Source organism: Cervus elaphus, chromosome 33 (assembly GCF_910594005.1).
Source record: "Cervus elaphus chromosome 33, mCerEla1.1, whole genome shotgun sequence".
Classification (NCBI taxonomy): domain Eukaryota; kingdom Metazoa; phylum Chordata; class Mammalia; order Artiodactyla; family Cervidae; genus Cervus; species Cervus elaphus.
This window is the reverse complement of record NC_057847.1, coordinates 42,262,127-42,277,574: the sequence shown is the minus strand read 5'-3', so window position 1 is coordinate 42,277,574 and position 15,448 is coordinate 42,262,127. Positions and strand designations below refer to the sequence as shown.

The window sequence follows — 15,448 nt, the reverse complement described above, 5'->3', positions numbered from 1 at the left end:
GTTCTCAGACATAATGGAGGATAACAACACTCCTCTGCATAAATAAAGATTTGTGAAAAGCGGGAGGTATGAGCATTGCAGTTAAAAAAAGATGCACATAGGGAGAGCCATGGAAGATACTGCGTTTTGGGAATTACAAACCTGCACCCCTTCACCCTCTTCCACCACCGCCCTATTTTAGGACAGTAGAATTGCAGCAGATAAAAGTTTGCTGTTTCCTGGACATTGCTAATTAGACTAGGTTGCAATTGCTACTAATCTGGAAATTTGATGTAATTCAGTGATTACATTAGAGTGACTGTCTTTGTCAGGAGTAGGGTGGGGAGGATTAGAGAAACTGTACCAGAGGTATTTGGAAAAATTAGACTTTGAGATTTACTGCATTAATTTTGAAAAGGAATTATGATAAAGGAGATAGAGCTCTGTCAATATTGAAGTGTATTCTAAAGCTACTTTAAATAAAATAGCTTGCAAAAAAAATAAGAAAGACCAGTGGAACAAAAGTTAAGAGGCTAGAAATAGATCTGAATACATAAAATTTAGGATATGTTAAAGACAGCATTTCATATTTGTAATTATTGGTTATTTAATAAGTGTTGTTGAAGTGTGCACTTTCTGAAATTTATGCTTATATTTACATATATATTTATGTATATTTATATTCTATTTATCATGCTCTCTGTGAACCAAGGATTTAACAGTAAAACACCACAAACCTATTAGAAGAAATTTTTTAAAAATGGAGTAAGAAAGAATGTTTTTAAGCATGACATCAGTGAAACCATTTTCTTTTGGAAAATCCTGTTTAAACTTGATTTCATAAAAGTTAAAATTTATCCATATAAATTTAATATATGTTATATTAAATGTAATATATATTAATATAAATGTAATTTATATATTATATTAAATGTAAATATGTTTAATAATGATATAATGTACTATTTTTACACTTCCCTGGTGGCTCAGATGGTAAAGAATCTGCCTGCAATGCAGGAGATCTGGGTTCAGTCTCTGGGTTAGGAAGATCCCCTGGAGGAGGGCATGGTAACCCATTCCAGTATTCTTGCCTGGAGAATCCCATGGACAGAGGAGCCTGTCAGGCTACAGTCCATGGGGTTATAAAGAGTCAGACCCCACTGAGTGACTAAGCACAGCAATATATTATATATATATAATAAATATAATAAGCACTTGTGCAATGAAAAATACCATAACAGAATTTGTTTTATATTATTTTTAGCTTTTCTATATCCTTTTGTTTTAGTATGTCTATGATACAATACAAATAGCAGGATTTTTCTTTACTTTTTTTAGTGTTTGATAGAATCTATGTTTCAGTAGGTATGTTTGGCCCATCTCCATTGATTTGAAGGCCATGTTTAGTTTGTATTTTTCACCTTACATCTTTCTTTTGTTTTGTTTTATTTTTCTCCATTTCCTTCTTTCCTTCCTCCTTTTTAAATCAGATTTGTATTGTTTCCATACATTAAACTCTACAGATATAGTTACTGCCCCCTTCAAGTCCCCCCAGAGACTTTTCCCAGAACCAAATCAAGGCTTCGGCCCTGTTATGATCTTAGACATCTTGCAGACCGTCTCCCAGCTACCTGTGGTGCCCTGGGCAGCTCTCCCCTCCAGGCTGGGTCCCTCTTCCTGCCTCCCGGGCGTGTCCCAGTAGATGGTCCACAGCACCAGGCAGTGGTCAGCAGCCCCTTCTTCAGTCCTGGCTTTCCAGCACTGGTCTGCCTTCTTTCTCTCTCCCTACCTCTTGCCTTTCAGGAACTGAAATCTTGGTTACTTGTGTCAGTTTCTAGACCCAGATTCCACCAAGACAGAGGCTTGGATCTAACTACTCCGCTCTGGGTTTCACTACATCTGTGGTTCATGAGGTGTTTATTTTTGAGGCAACCATGCCTTAAACATATGCGTGTGTGTGTACATACATGTAAAAAAATATAAATGTAAAATTTTCTCCATGTTTGGAGAAGAGTTTAAAGCTAAACTTACAGTGCCATATTGATCAAAATTTTACTTATAGCAGTATTTATTAGCAAAATGAGTGTAGTTTGGTTTAATAAATTGGGTCCATTCAGTTATCCAGAGAGGTTTATAAGTGTTTACAGGGAAATGGCTAAAATGTATTGTAAATTGAAAAATAAGTTGTGCAAAATGAGTTTGTTAATTTGTTTTTGAAGCAAATACACAGGTTTACAAGCATAGGAAGTTTTTTGTAGAATATATGGGACGTTTTTAATAGTTAAAATTAGTTATGTCTGGATTTTGTAAATAGGAAACCAGCAGTGTATTATTCTCTCTTTTCATAATTTTATATTGTTTGGATAGTCCTTCTCTCTTTGAACATTGGCTGGTTTTATGATTAGTGAGTAAAAAGAGAAAGCAACATCAGCAACTTCCTTATTCCCCTGAAATTGTATCGCTATTGTTGTTGAGTTGCTAAGTCACGTCTTGTCCTTTGTGACCCCATGGACTGCAGCATGCCAGGCTCCTCTGTCCTCCACTATCTCCCAGAGTTTGCTCAAATTCATGTCCATTGAGTCAGTGATGCTATCTAACCATTTATGTATAACTGTATAACTATAATTAATGTTATAGCTTAATACATTTTTGTGCCTCCATCATCAAGTGTGTGTGTGTGTGTGTGTGTTTGTGCATGTGTGTGTAAGGAGCACAAAGTATGTTAATGACATGTTCTAACTTAACAAATATCTTCATTAATGGTGTATCTGTTTCTAATATAAAAATAGAAATAGGTATAATAACCAATCCAATTTATATAGCTCTGTATAATGTTAGCATTTACTGTTAGAAAACACTAGGCTTAAAGCATAGAATCCTGATCATGAAGATTAACAAGCCAGGATTGCTTTACAGCTTTACAGAAGTGTTATTTTTTGGAGGAATTTATCCTTCATATAAAATATGCAGCCTTTGGGTTGGTCACTTTTCTTATTAATTCCAACGGCTTTCTGAAATCCAAAATAAGTGCCCAAAGCTTTTCTAAAGAAAGATAAACTTCCTTTTCCTTAAATGACATCATTTTTCCTTCATGGAGCATGTGGCTTTAATAACTATGTTTATGGTACTAATGTACAGAGTGTCTGTACTTTTTGATTTGTGTGTTATTACCTGGGTGCCTCTGATAGTTATTTCATAGCTATTACACTGCTCCTTTTATATAAAAACAGTTAAATAATGCCATATCTGAAAACTTACTATAATGAAATAAAGATGCAGAGAGTTTAAATGAAAATATAATCTTGCAGTACTGTAGTATTGAAGGTAGGAAATAACCCAAGTGTTCAGAAATAGGGAACTGAATAAATAAATCATTGTAAATATTTAATGTATTACTATTCACACGTTAGAAATGAAATTATAGAAAAATATGTATTGACATGGAGAGATGTTTACAATAAACAATGTTAAATGAAAAAAATGGAATGTATTATACAATTCTATTTTGATAAAAATGTGCATATGTGATTATATACATGCACAGAAAATGTGAACATTTAAACACCCAAATGTCAACTGTGGTTATCTCTGAATGGTGTGATTACAGGAGAGTTTTATTTTGTTCTCTTTACTTCTCTGCATTTATTATATTGAGCATGTTTGCATGCATAATAAGATAATCAGTAAAAGGTATTAAAATATACTTCTGTTCTGTTTCATGTTGTGAAAGTTAAATGTCGTACCGTTCTTCCCCTTAGATGGTAATCATCCCTCTAAATTCATCCAACTCTCTTGATCCATGAATTGGTTTAGTTGGAGGTGCCTAGTAGCTAGACATTCTCACTCAGAGAAGAAAAGGCAAATCTGTAATGAGCTGTGTTTAATTCGTATCCCTGGCCATACCTTGAAGATACAATTTTAACTTCAGAGATGGGTAAAGATGACTGAAAAGTAGATTTCAAGTTCACTTTTTTCTGCTGTAACTAAGCTTGTTATTCCACGTAAGAGTTTCAAAGTAATCTCACTCCAAATATTAATACTTTACCACTACCATGAAATTCATGTGAATACCTACTTAGAGCAATCAATTATAAAAACAAAAAATTGAATAATCATACCACTCCCAAATGTTCGGGTTCATCTCAGCAGTGATAGAATATATTGGTTTCCATAAAAAGCAACTTCTGGAAAGAGACAAGAAAAAAGCTATTCCTCATAAAATCTTGAACAAGTTTAGTGAATTATTGTAAATGTACAGAGGCCAGCCCTTCACTGCTGCTCATTCTTTCCACTCAGAGGAAAGATCTTCCCTGGCGCTTTAGATCCACAGCCAGGCACAGTTACTGGAAGCCTTGGGTGCATTATTTTTGACCTTCTTCAAATTTAATTACTTTACCTAAGATCCAAAATGTTAGCTTTGAATGTCGCTTATAAGTAGTGTTCATTCTGAGACGATAAAATAGCACTCTCTCATCACTTTCTTGCTTTACACTGGAGAAAAAAAAAAAACTAGTTAAATTTTTTATTTCAGATTGGTGGGGGAAAAAAGTTTGAATTCTTGAGAGGTGAAACAAAAGGAACACCTTAGGTAATGGAACCATGCAAGATCATTATAAGGCTTTACAAGATTTCATTGTCTTTGCTGCCATCAAGCTAATCTAAGGAAGAAGCAGTTCTAACTACTAATAATGTCTTGATTTTGCATTACTTTCCTCCATCCTCATTCCATCGTTCTCATGCGACAAAAACGAGAAATCCAGAACATTTAGCATAAAAGCAGTTGAAAATGTTGAAATGTTTTCTTAGAGTCTCTTTTCCCCCCTTGTTTTTGAGGTTCTGAAAACTTTTGGTAATACTTTCCTTCAGGTTACATGATGCTTTAATATTTGTCAACTTGGCTGTAACTTCATAAATATTAAATTTTTTGTCTTTTGTTGTTTGGAGTTTTTTGGGGTTTTTTGCTCTGGAAGGAGCAGTATCATTTCTCTTCAGAGATTCTGGTAGGTAGTTTGATGATATGCCACTGGAAATAATGGAATAAGATAAAAACAGCCTGTTTTGACAGAGAAGCCCATTTTAACTTTTGTTGGTATTCACTAGGGTTTCTCACATAAGTACATGTGAGTAACTTTTCTAAATGTCCAATTCTCGCAAAAGCAGTTTTGAGGCTTTTAAGTGTTAGCTGTCACTTAAATATCCTGAAATATCCTCCTGAGATGGCTTGCTTATTTCTAGAGTAGTTCCCGGCCTCACACTGTGTCAGTTTGGGAAAGAAAAAAAAATCCATCCTGATAACACAGCCCATAAAATTAATTCTCTCTTCACATTACTCTCCAGTTACCATCTTCTGCCTTGTGAGGTGGACTCTGTATCGCCCCACTCCTGCTGTGGGGTCCTCTCGATGTCCCTCAGTGAGAAGCAGACCCTACATCACCTGGGCTGTTTCAGTCATCTGCATTCTTCTGCTTAAGCTGATCTCTGCTGATGATAACTCCTTTCCACCTCCCTCCACCCATTTGAACACGTCCTCCCCTCTAGACTCAGTCTTTCTCCAAGATCCCTCCCCTGACACAATTAAAAAAAAAAAAAATCCACCTTGGCGGTAGTTATTGTTCACACAGGGAATTGTTGCGGTGACCCAAGGATGAAAGAGCAGAGGCACACTAGCTTTTGCCAACAACAGGGAAGGGACTCAGAATTTCCGTACATTCAGTCCTTCGTGGCCCTCAGTCGGAATCCGGATCTGAGGAGCTCATGCCACTCATGCCGCTCGTGTCTTTCTGTTGCCTCCTGTCCCCGCCCCCCGCCCAGATCAGATTTCCTAGACAACCCATACTTGACCTTTCATAGCCACATGATCTCTAGGAAAGGATTCTGAGGTTCCTTTTGGTCCAGGTCTTTCTCTTATATTCAAAAGCCTGAAGGATCAAAAACTCTCCTAACGTTCTAAAGAATCCCCCTCTAACTATGTTTCTCTCTCAGGTGGGGAGGGAACCAAGCTTCCCCGATTCCTGAACATCCTACAGAATTCCCTTCTGACTACTCCAGTTTCTCAGGGTGGGGAAGGACCAAGCTTCCCCCACTCCTGCAAATTCCCTTAACCCTTCAGATTCTTCTGATGGGACAAAGACCTCACTTCCCACCAGAGGGACAATCCAAGATTTTTATCAGCTGATCTGCCCCTGATATCAGAGTCAATTTGAGCGCTATTTGGTCTATATTTCAGCTATAAAACTATGACTACAGAAAGGAAAGATGACTTTTATGACACAGGATGGCCATGATACTCTTTAGACTCCGGAGAAAACTGGTTAAACTGAAATTTTTTTCTTGGAAACTGCAAAACCGATTCTTTTTGCATATGCAGTTAAAAACAGCTAGCTTGTTAAAAGGCCTGCCTAGGGAAAAGCTTGACCTTAACCCTTTCCATGTCCTTGTTGCCTGAGACCTCAGCCTTGGGCAAATTCAGTTCAGTTCATTTCAGTTCCGTCGCTTAGTCGTGTCTGACTCTGCGACCCCATGGACTGCAGCACGCCAGGTTTCCCTGTCCATCACCAACTCCTGGAGCCTACTCAAACTCATGTCCTTCTCATCAGTGATGCCATCCAACCATCTCATCCTCTGTGGGCAAATTAGAACTTCAAAAAAAAGGGGTGGGGGATCACAGAGACATTTTAAATCTCAAGTGGAAAACTATGAGATCTCTGTCTGTCTATCTGGATTTATGTATGCCTCAGTTTGTGTCTTTTGGGGTTTGTTTTTTATAATATTGATGAAGTTGTAAATGAGTTCTAATTTAATTGGCCTAAAGAAAAGTAAGTGCTTAGAAATCAGACAATTTTAAATGCAAGAGAATTAACCTAAAGGAATTTCAGATTCACGTGAACTGGGCAATATTCAATATTAAATATCTAGTATTAATGTTTGTTTGCTAATCTAATATAGACATGTCTAAGAGTCATTAACATTAAGCATAATATTTTCATTGTACCTAGGTTTATTATAAGTTAAATATTGTTATATTATTATATCTGTTGCAAGTTTGACAGCAAGGGAAGTACCTCGAGTGAAGAGACTTCAAAAAAAAAATAAATGAAATATGAGCTTTTAGATAAACTCTATTAAGAATAATTATCCTTTAGAAATTTCTGTCTAAAACAGTCTCTCTAGATTTTGGTAACCTGAATTTCTATGGTTGTGCTAAACTAAGTAACAGAAGTTTATTGAATAGCTAGGTCATTTTCAAGTAAAATAAGATTCTGAAACATTCATTATTGAACACTAACTTCCTCTTAAGGAGGAACTAGAGATTTTAGACTATTAATGAATAATGTTTGATGCCATCCTGAGATGTTCTCTAGAATTTTTTTTTTTTTTTTTTAGAAATTATCACTGATATTTATGTTCACCAATCTATAGAATGCTAATATAAAGGTCAATTCTTGGTTTGTTAAGGAAAATAGGAAGGAAAATAGAGAAATGAAATTACATTTTATGGGGGGAAAAGGAAGTAGGTCTGACTTACAGGTGGCCGTTTCAGGATGGGAGAACAAAGTAATGGGTACTGAGAGTGATAAGAAGGTTTTATAGAAAGTGGACCCCAAAGGAAGAGTTCTGTGCATAAATACAAGTTTTCTTGAGATGTTGAACTGCCTTCAATAATGGATTTCGAGTTTTCTTTACTTCTGAAGTGATCTGTTCTGTGTTTACCTTTGAAATCTTTTGTTAACTTTAGTTAAGTGAATATATTGTTTCACAGTGATCCATATGATCCTATCTGAGTGTTACAAAATTTTGTGATATTTATTGAAAACACTTCCTAAATCATTTGACTTCTAACTAACTTTGGGATACTTCAGAGGGCCCCTGTAACATCCCAAAGTGAGATATTAAACTACCTGAGTTCATTTGACATGTTAAATTACATGGAAAGTATTGTTGGAGGAGTGATGTATCTTCTCAGATTATATTGTATGGTTGATGTTACTAATATAGATATCCTAGAAATTATGTGAAATTCATGAAAATCTAATATGTTCTGGTAAAATCTTGTCAGTTATAATTCTAGTTATCATATTAAAGTGTTCAGTATCACAGCAATGACCAGACTACCTTGCCAATTGCAATTTAATCAGATTTTAAACATGCCTTCTATGGTTTCACTCTGATGCCTTTGCAAGAATACTGCTACTTCAAGATTTATGGTAAAGACTTCTAAGATTAAGCACTAAACAAATTTTGTTACTGGTAAACTGGTAACAGACTGGAATTTAGTCTACACTCTATGTTAAGGGAACAGAGTTTTCTTAGAATGCAGATTTCGATAACAGCTTATGAATTTCTTTGCCTTTAAGTGATTTATATTCATTTTTAAAATATCTTGTTACTTTGGTAAGGTAAATAAACATTATTTAATATTATGGTACATGTAGACAAAGCTCATTCTGCTTCTACAAAAAAAAAGCCCTCATGGTTAGACTTTTGCTATCCTGATGTCCTTAAAACACAGCAATCAGTATCAGTTCAGTTTAGTCGCTCAGTCGTGTCCAACTCTGCGACCCCACGAACTGCAGCACGCCAGGCCTCCCTGTCCATCACCAACTCCCAGAGTTTACCCAAACTCATGTCTATTGAGTCGATGATGCCATCCAACCATCTTATCCTCTGTCGTCCCTTTCTGTTCCTGCCTTCAATCTTTCCCAGCATGACGGTCTTTTCAGATGAGTCAGTTCTTCGGATCAGGTAGTCAAAGTATTGGAGTTTCAGCTTCAACATCAGTCCTTCCGGTGAACACCCAGGACTGATCTTCTTTAGGATGGACTGGTTGGATCTCCTTGCTGTCCAAGGGACTCTCAAGAGTCTTCTCCAACACCACAGTTCAAAAGCATCAATTCTTCGGCACTCAGTTTTCTTTGTAGTCCGACTCTCACATCCATACATGACTATTGGGAAAACCATAGCCTTGACTAGATGGACCTTTATTGACAAAGTCATGTCTCTGCTTTTTAATATGCTGTCTAGGTTGATCATAACTTTCCTTCCAAGGAGTAAGCGTCTTTTAATTTCATGGCTGCAGTCACCATCTGCAGTGGTTTTAGAATCCAAAAAAATAAAGTCAGCCGCTGTTTCCACATCTATCTGCCATGAAGTGATGGGACCAGATGCCATGATCTTAGTTTTCTGAATGTTGAGCTTTAAGCTAGCTTTTTCACTCTCCTCCTTCACTTTCATCAAGAGGCTTTTTAGTTCCTCTTCACTTTCTGCCATAACGGTGGTGTCATCTGCATATCTGAGGTTATTGATATTTTTCCCGGCAATCTTGATTCCAGCTTGTGCTTCTTCCAGCCTAGCGTTTCTCATGATGTACTCTGCATATAAGTTAAATACACAGGGTGACAATATACAGCCTTGACATACTCCCTTTTCCTATTTGGAACCAGTCTGTTCCATGTCCAGTTCTGACTGTTGCTTCCTGACCTGCATACAGGTTTCTCAAGAGGCAGGTCGGGTGGTGTGGTATTCCCATTTCTTTCAGAATTTTCCACAGTTTATTGTGATCCACACAGTCAAAGTGGTCTACTCCTAAATCAGGGAATTAAAAATGGGTGAACAGAAGCTGTTAAATCAAAGAGTCAGGGCTATGGGAGATCCAAGACAATCACTTGGCTTTTCCCGGTCCCTGACAAACCTCATTTATTGATGGGTTAAAGCCTTCCTTGGCTACAGGGTTAATATGAAAAAATTATGTGTCACTGAATATTAAGTTTTGTTAATTTTTAAACTAAGTTTCTAGTTTTGTTAATTAAGGTCTAATGTTTACTAAGACTCACTTCTGAGATAGTTCCTTGTTGTTATGGTATATTGCTAAAAGATTTAACTAAGTTATTAAAAAGAACACTCTAAGTTTATTTCTAAAGCTTATCTCAGTAAGCAATCTTCAGATAAAGATCAGATGCTCCATGATGTACAACCAGGAGATTAACACCTGGCTATAATCATTTAAGTCAGATGACCTGGGGTATACTGGGCCTACACCTAAGGAAAGTTCTTGACTTAAATTCTTGCTTGTGACCTTACTAATAACTGCTAGCTATATATTTTCTATGTTGCTTGTTTCAGAAGATTGTTTCTTATGTTACAAAATGTGTGACTGAGCCTGTGATAACATGCTGATATGCAGTTCCATATGAGATCAATGATTATAATAATGTAACTCTAGATACGGGAAGAAGCAACAAGAAGGGATATTTTCCTGGACCAAGAGGCTAGTAAGACAGGTATGGTCCAGAAACTTGGTACTCGCAAGACCTGTTCCAATAACAGCACAGTGAGTGGCCTATCAATGGAATCTTCCCTAGACCTGAGAATGAGCTTTCCCAGCACCACAGATTAAATGGCCATGAAATCCCCCCAAAACATGGTCAAAAGTGTGGCTATGAAGGGACCCTGCTGACGAAGCTGGCACTTGCCAGCTGCCTCTACAAAGATTACATCGTGACCACTGCAAGCTGCTGACCTCCAACACCCCCTGAATGGAGTTCAGGGTGGAGATCAGAAATAAGGCACTCTGTACTCTGGGATAAAACCAGAAGAACTGGCCTTCAGATAGTCAGATATTTTCAGATAAAGATTTTATAAGCCCAAATTCTTGCATCTTCTCATACCTAGAGAAACACTAACGTCACGAACCATTGTCTGGTACTGGTTCTCCTGGCTAGCCTCTGAGCAGCTTTCTACTTCTATTAATCTTTGGGCCACATACCTTTAACTTTGTTACTAAGTTTGTTTCTTCTAGAATACAACAAATCCCCAAGTGGTAGTATGACAAGAATATTCCCTGACCAACACCCAGACAATGCTGAAACAAGTCCACCTTATCATTCCATGGACTCTCATCTCTCTGCATAAATGCACCTGGACAGAGACCAGGCAAAGGGAACCCAGAGCCCCACAACGCCCCTGTACAGCCTGAAGAAGCCAGTGTAGTCATCGCCCCTTTTCCTTTGAGACTGGGTTCCCAAATGCCTAAGAAGGGAAATAAGTAGATAAATAGACTTGAGCAGGGTATCAAAAGGGGCCAAAGAATTGGCCCTAAAAATAGAGAGGGAGAAATGTGGTGTCCCAAGGATGAAAGAGCAGATCAAACCAAGTAGGGTCTTGGAATGCAGGAATGGAAAAACCAGACCCTTATTGTCCTTCCCTCCCCCATGTTGTAACTATTAATAGAACAGTATAACCTGTCTCCCCTCTTACCCTATAGGGAGAAGGTATTTGCCCTTCTCTTCCCCTACCCAGTATACGAGCCTCATCCAATCAGCAAATGACCCACAAGACCCCTGTCTCACTCCTTGTACGCTGGGTATAAAAGTCTAAGGTCTGGGTATAAAAGGTCTAAGGACCTTTGTTCAACATTGGTTCTCCCTTGAGCTGGCCCATTGTTCTAACAGCATCTCCCACTGTAATAAACTTTATTTCCCTCTCATTCTGTCTCATGTCTGGAAATTCTTTTCCAACCCGTGCCCGGACCACAACAATTGTGTCATCCATAAAGAAAGTGAAAGTGTTAGTCACTCAGTTGTGTCTGACTCTTTGGAGCCTCATGGACTCTAGCCTGCCAGGCTCCTCTGTCTCCATGAAATTCTCCAGGCAAGAATACTGGAGTGGGTAGCCATTCCCTTCTCCAGACGATCTTCCTAACCCAGGGATCGAACCCAGGTCTCCTGCATTGCAGGCAGATTCTTTACCATCTGAGCCACCAGGGAAGCCCCATCCACAAAATACCCCCCAAATTTTGTGACCTCAAACAAGAATATTTTTTTCCTACACAGTGTCCACAAGCCAGGAATCTGCCTGGGCCCTCTGACTCTCAGTCTCTCACAGGCTGCAGTGCTTTCTAGCAATTGACATGGATGTTGACATGATTCAGATCCTTACAAGTTATTGGACCGAGGCCTCAGTTCCTTGTGACCTGTTGACTGGGGGATCCATGGGTTCCTTGACTCAGAACAAGACAGCTTGCTTCACCTGAGAGGAACTCACAGTCTCTGGTAACCTAACCACGGAAGTGGCCAGCCATCATCATGGCTGTATTTTGTTGATTAGAGTAAGACACTAGGTCCAGTCCACAGTCTAGGGTAGGGAATTACGTACTAGGAAGTGGTGCTGACTGGGAACTAAGCATCTTCTCCCATAGCCTGTGGGTACCTTTGTGGAGGTGGGAGCCAGGGGCTGGATGGAAGACTGCTTCTCCACTCTCAGTCTAATGTCTCTACCTCTCATGGTGTGGGCATCTTAACACCACGACTGCTTCTAAGACTGGAAGAGAGGTGTGTTTGAAATAACCCGGCTCTTAAATGCCATTTGAAAGTCAACTCCCTCATCTGATCTTCAACTGGAGAAAAAATGGTATATTTTAGTGCTGGAAGGAGAAGTCTGTGTTGGATTTACTAAGTAAAGTTGATAGAACTCACCAACACAGTGCATTCTTAAAGAGACTGCAAATGTAATCGCCACTAAGCAATTTGGGGTTTATATTCTGAGTTTAATTTTTGACCACCTTTAAGATAAGAGTCCACTGCATTTTCAGATGAAACACCCATGAAACTTTGCTTCATTTTGTTCACGTACCTCTCTTTCGGTTGGGAGCTACTTAACAGCTTGGTCCGTGTCTACATTTCTAACACCAGCACTTTCGCTGGCACTTAGGCTCTCAAAAATATGTACTAACATGAAATATTTTTGTGTTTAATACATCCTGTACCAAATTAGCTAAATATTGGTAGCATTTTCATAGTTGAGAACTCTACAGATCTTTGTCTGGCATAAATGCTTAAAAAGAGTGACCTGGATCTATGATACCTGTAATTTCTGTGTTATTTTGCTAGTTCATTAGAGCATTAGCAGTTTTGCCCTTGAATCAAAGTTCTCTACTTTTCTCTCCACAGTTTCCAAATATTTTGTCCTTTGGAGTCAAGGGAATTGCCCTGATTTTATGATGACATTTGGGTACGATATTTAAACTGTTAAAAAGTTATAAAAACGACCCTTTGGTATTAAATGTAATAAATGGCTCTGAATTGAACGCATGCACAGGTTCTCTTATATGAGCTTTGTGAGCCCAAACCGCTCCAGTTACATATTCTCATTGTAATTGGACTCTATGACATTCTCTCATCCCCCAAGAGTATGCCAAGCCATGAAAATTCCTCCTGGCTTCGTGTTGATGTATACTTTGGGTCTTTTGAAGTTTTAGATTTCATCTGTAACTAGCGTATGGGACTCATAGTACTGTTGGTCCTCCCAATCCTGAAGAGGCAGAGGTGTGTCTGCAAGAAAACAAAACAAAACTTATTTCATTCCTAAGAGATTTATTGCAACTCTCAAAGAGAAGGGAGGGTGGAATGACTTGTCCTTATTCAGCCTCATCTTTCCCAAGAATACTGGCTTTACTCATGGCTACTCTGTACTGGGTTCATTTGTCCTGGCATGTATTTTTCTTTGTAATTCTACAGTGTTGTGCTTGCATGTCTTCAGTTAGACTGTGAACTCGACATCAGAGGTTATCCTCTTCTTTTTTCCTTCTGTTTTGAGGTCTTTGATCTATTTTCCTGATCTCTTTTCCTGTTTTATACCCACTCTCACACCACTCTGGCAAGAGGAACGTGCATGTAGATGGCTAGTCTAGATTCATGATTGATGCGTTAGAGTTGGGGCTTCCCAGGTGGCGCTAGTGGTAAAGAATCTGCCTGGCAATGCAGGGAGTGCCAGAGACGTGGGTTCGATCCCTGGGTCAGGAAGATCCCCTGGAGGAGGGCAATGGCAATCCATTTCGGGATTCTTGCCTGGAGAATCCCATGGACAGAGGAACCTGGTGGGTTCATAGGGTCACAAAAAGTCAGACATGACTGAAGTAACTTAACACACGTGCATGTGCATTAGAGTTGACTGAAGTCGAGAGGCTGGCACATGTCTGGACTCTTGTAGTGAGGAGTTAAATGTCAGTTCCAGAAGGCATCGTAACAATACTGAGTTAGCTCTACATGGATAAAGATGGACGCCAGTCTTCCCTTCAACCCTCGAAACACACCAGAGTATATTACTGCCATGAAATTGCACTGTAATATTTTCTAGTTGTGATTCATTCACAGTTTAATATGCTTCTAGTTCTGGTTTGACTTTTCCCCCAGGAAGAGACTAAAATCTCTTCATTATAATATAGACAGTGTACTGCACTTTGAATACAAATTTATCCATGTTCAGAGTAATTTTTCTTGTGATTGTCTCTACCCTGGAGAAGTGCCTTTAATGAATTACATACAAATTGTGTAATTTAAGAAGTTAATTTGGTTTTCTGGTTACACAGGACTAAAAACAGCCCTTGTAGAAAGAGATGATTTCTCATCGGGGACCAGCAGCAGAAGCACTAAATTGATCCATGGTGGTGTGAGATATCTTCAGAAGGCTATCATGAAGTTGGATATTGAGCAGGTAATTGTGTATGCTGGTTGTTAAACAAAAATTGTTACTATGCTTTTTTTCTACCCAATTAAATCAGTTTTTTTTTTTCTTTTTCTTTTAATGGCCTTTAACATTTCTTCCTATTGGAAATACCTATTTAGTGTATTCTGCTGGAGTGTCTTTCAGGAGAGGCGTGTCAGGTTTTTGTTGTTGTTGTTTTTTCCTGTAGCAACACATTCATGAGTAACCAGGGTCCTATTCTACACAGACATGTCAAAGTAGCAGATTTACAAAATCACTTTTGGATGTGTTACCTTTTAACAGTTGTGATTGTTTTTTGTTTTGTTTTTCTGACTGATGGTCACCCAATTGCTACTTCCCAAGTGGGTTCAGGGGAGCTCTGTTGTAATACATGAGGAGTATTAAACTGATCTTAACTGCAAATGCAGTCACACTGCATATTGTCACTGACATATTCTGAAGAAAAAGATGATCTGAGTCATGCTTTTTTTTTTTATGTCGCACTTTGTTGTGTCCAGTCTGCCACCATTTGAAAACTGCCAAGGCAGTGTGGAAGATGACATTTCCCAGAGGGGGTAAAAAAAAAAAAATCAGCTGAACTCCCTATCTGCTTCTTGTCCATGAAAAACACAGCAGCACTAACTTGACATTGTCAGTTTTGACTCTGTCCCCTTTTCTTACATGTCTGTTTAGGACCATGATGGACGTAAAGAAAAGAGCATAGGGTTTAGAATCAGATGGCTTGTGATGTGCTATAACTTATTTATTCAGTTTCTGTAAGCCTCAGTTTTCTCATTTGTAAAAATTAGTATTAGGATAGTAATGCTGGGTCTTCAGAGAGGGATAATGAAGACTAAAGACAAAAGCTTTTTCATGATCATTTATAAAATACTATGCAACTCCTAAGTACTATGTCTGCTTGGGCTAGTGGAGGCAAGAAGAAAACGTTTAACATGAATTTGAACAATCTGTTATCTCTTACATGAGAAAA

General features: G+C 38.3%; 1 protein-coding gene across 5 annotated transcripts in view; it reads left to right on the top strand.

Annotated features, from left to right (window-relative positions):
- GPD2 (glycerol-3-phosphate dehydrogenase 2) overlaps positions 1-15,448 on the top strand; it is a 224,478-nt gene that overhangs the window by 141,776 nt on the left and 67,254 nt on the right. For all 5 annotated transcript variants that reach the window (XM_043894645.1, XM_043894644.1, XM_043894647.1 and 2 more), the window contains one exon: positions 14,342-14,466. In XM_043894645.1, the coding sequence (XP_043750580.1) occupies positions 14,342-14,466 (125 nt within the window). The remainder of the gene's footprint in view (positions 1-14,341; positions 14,467-15,448) is intronic.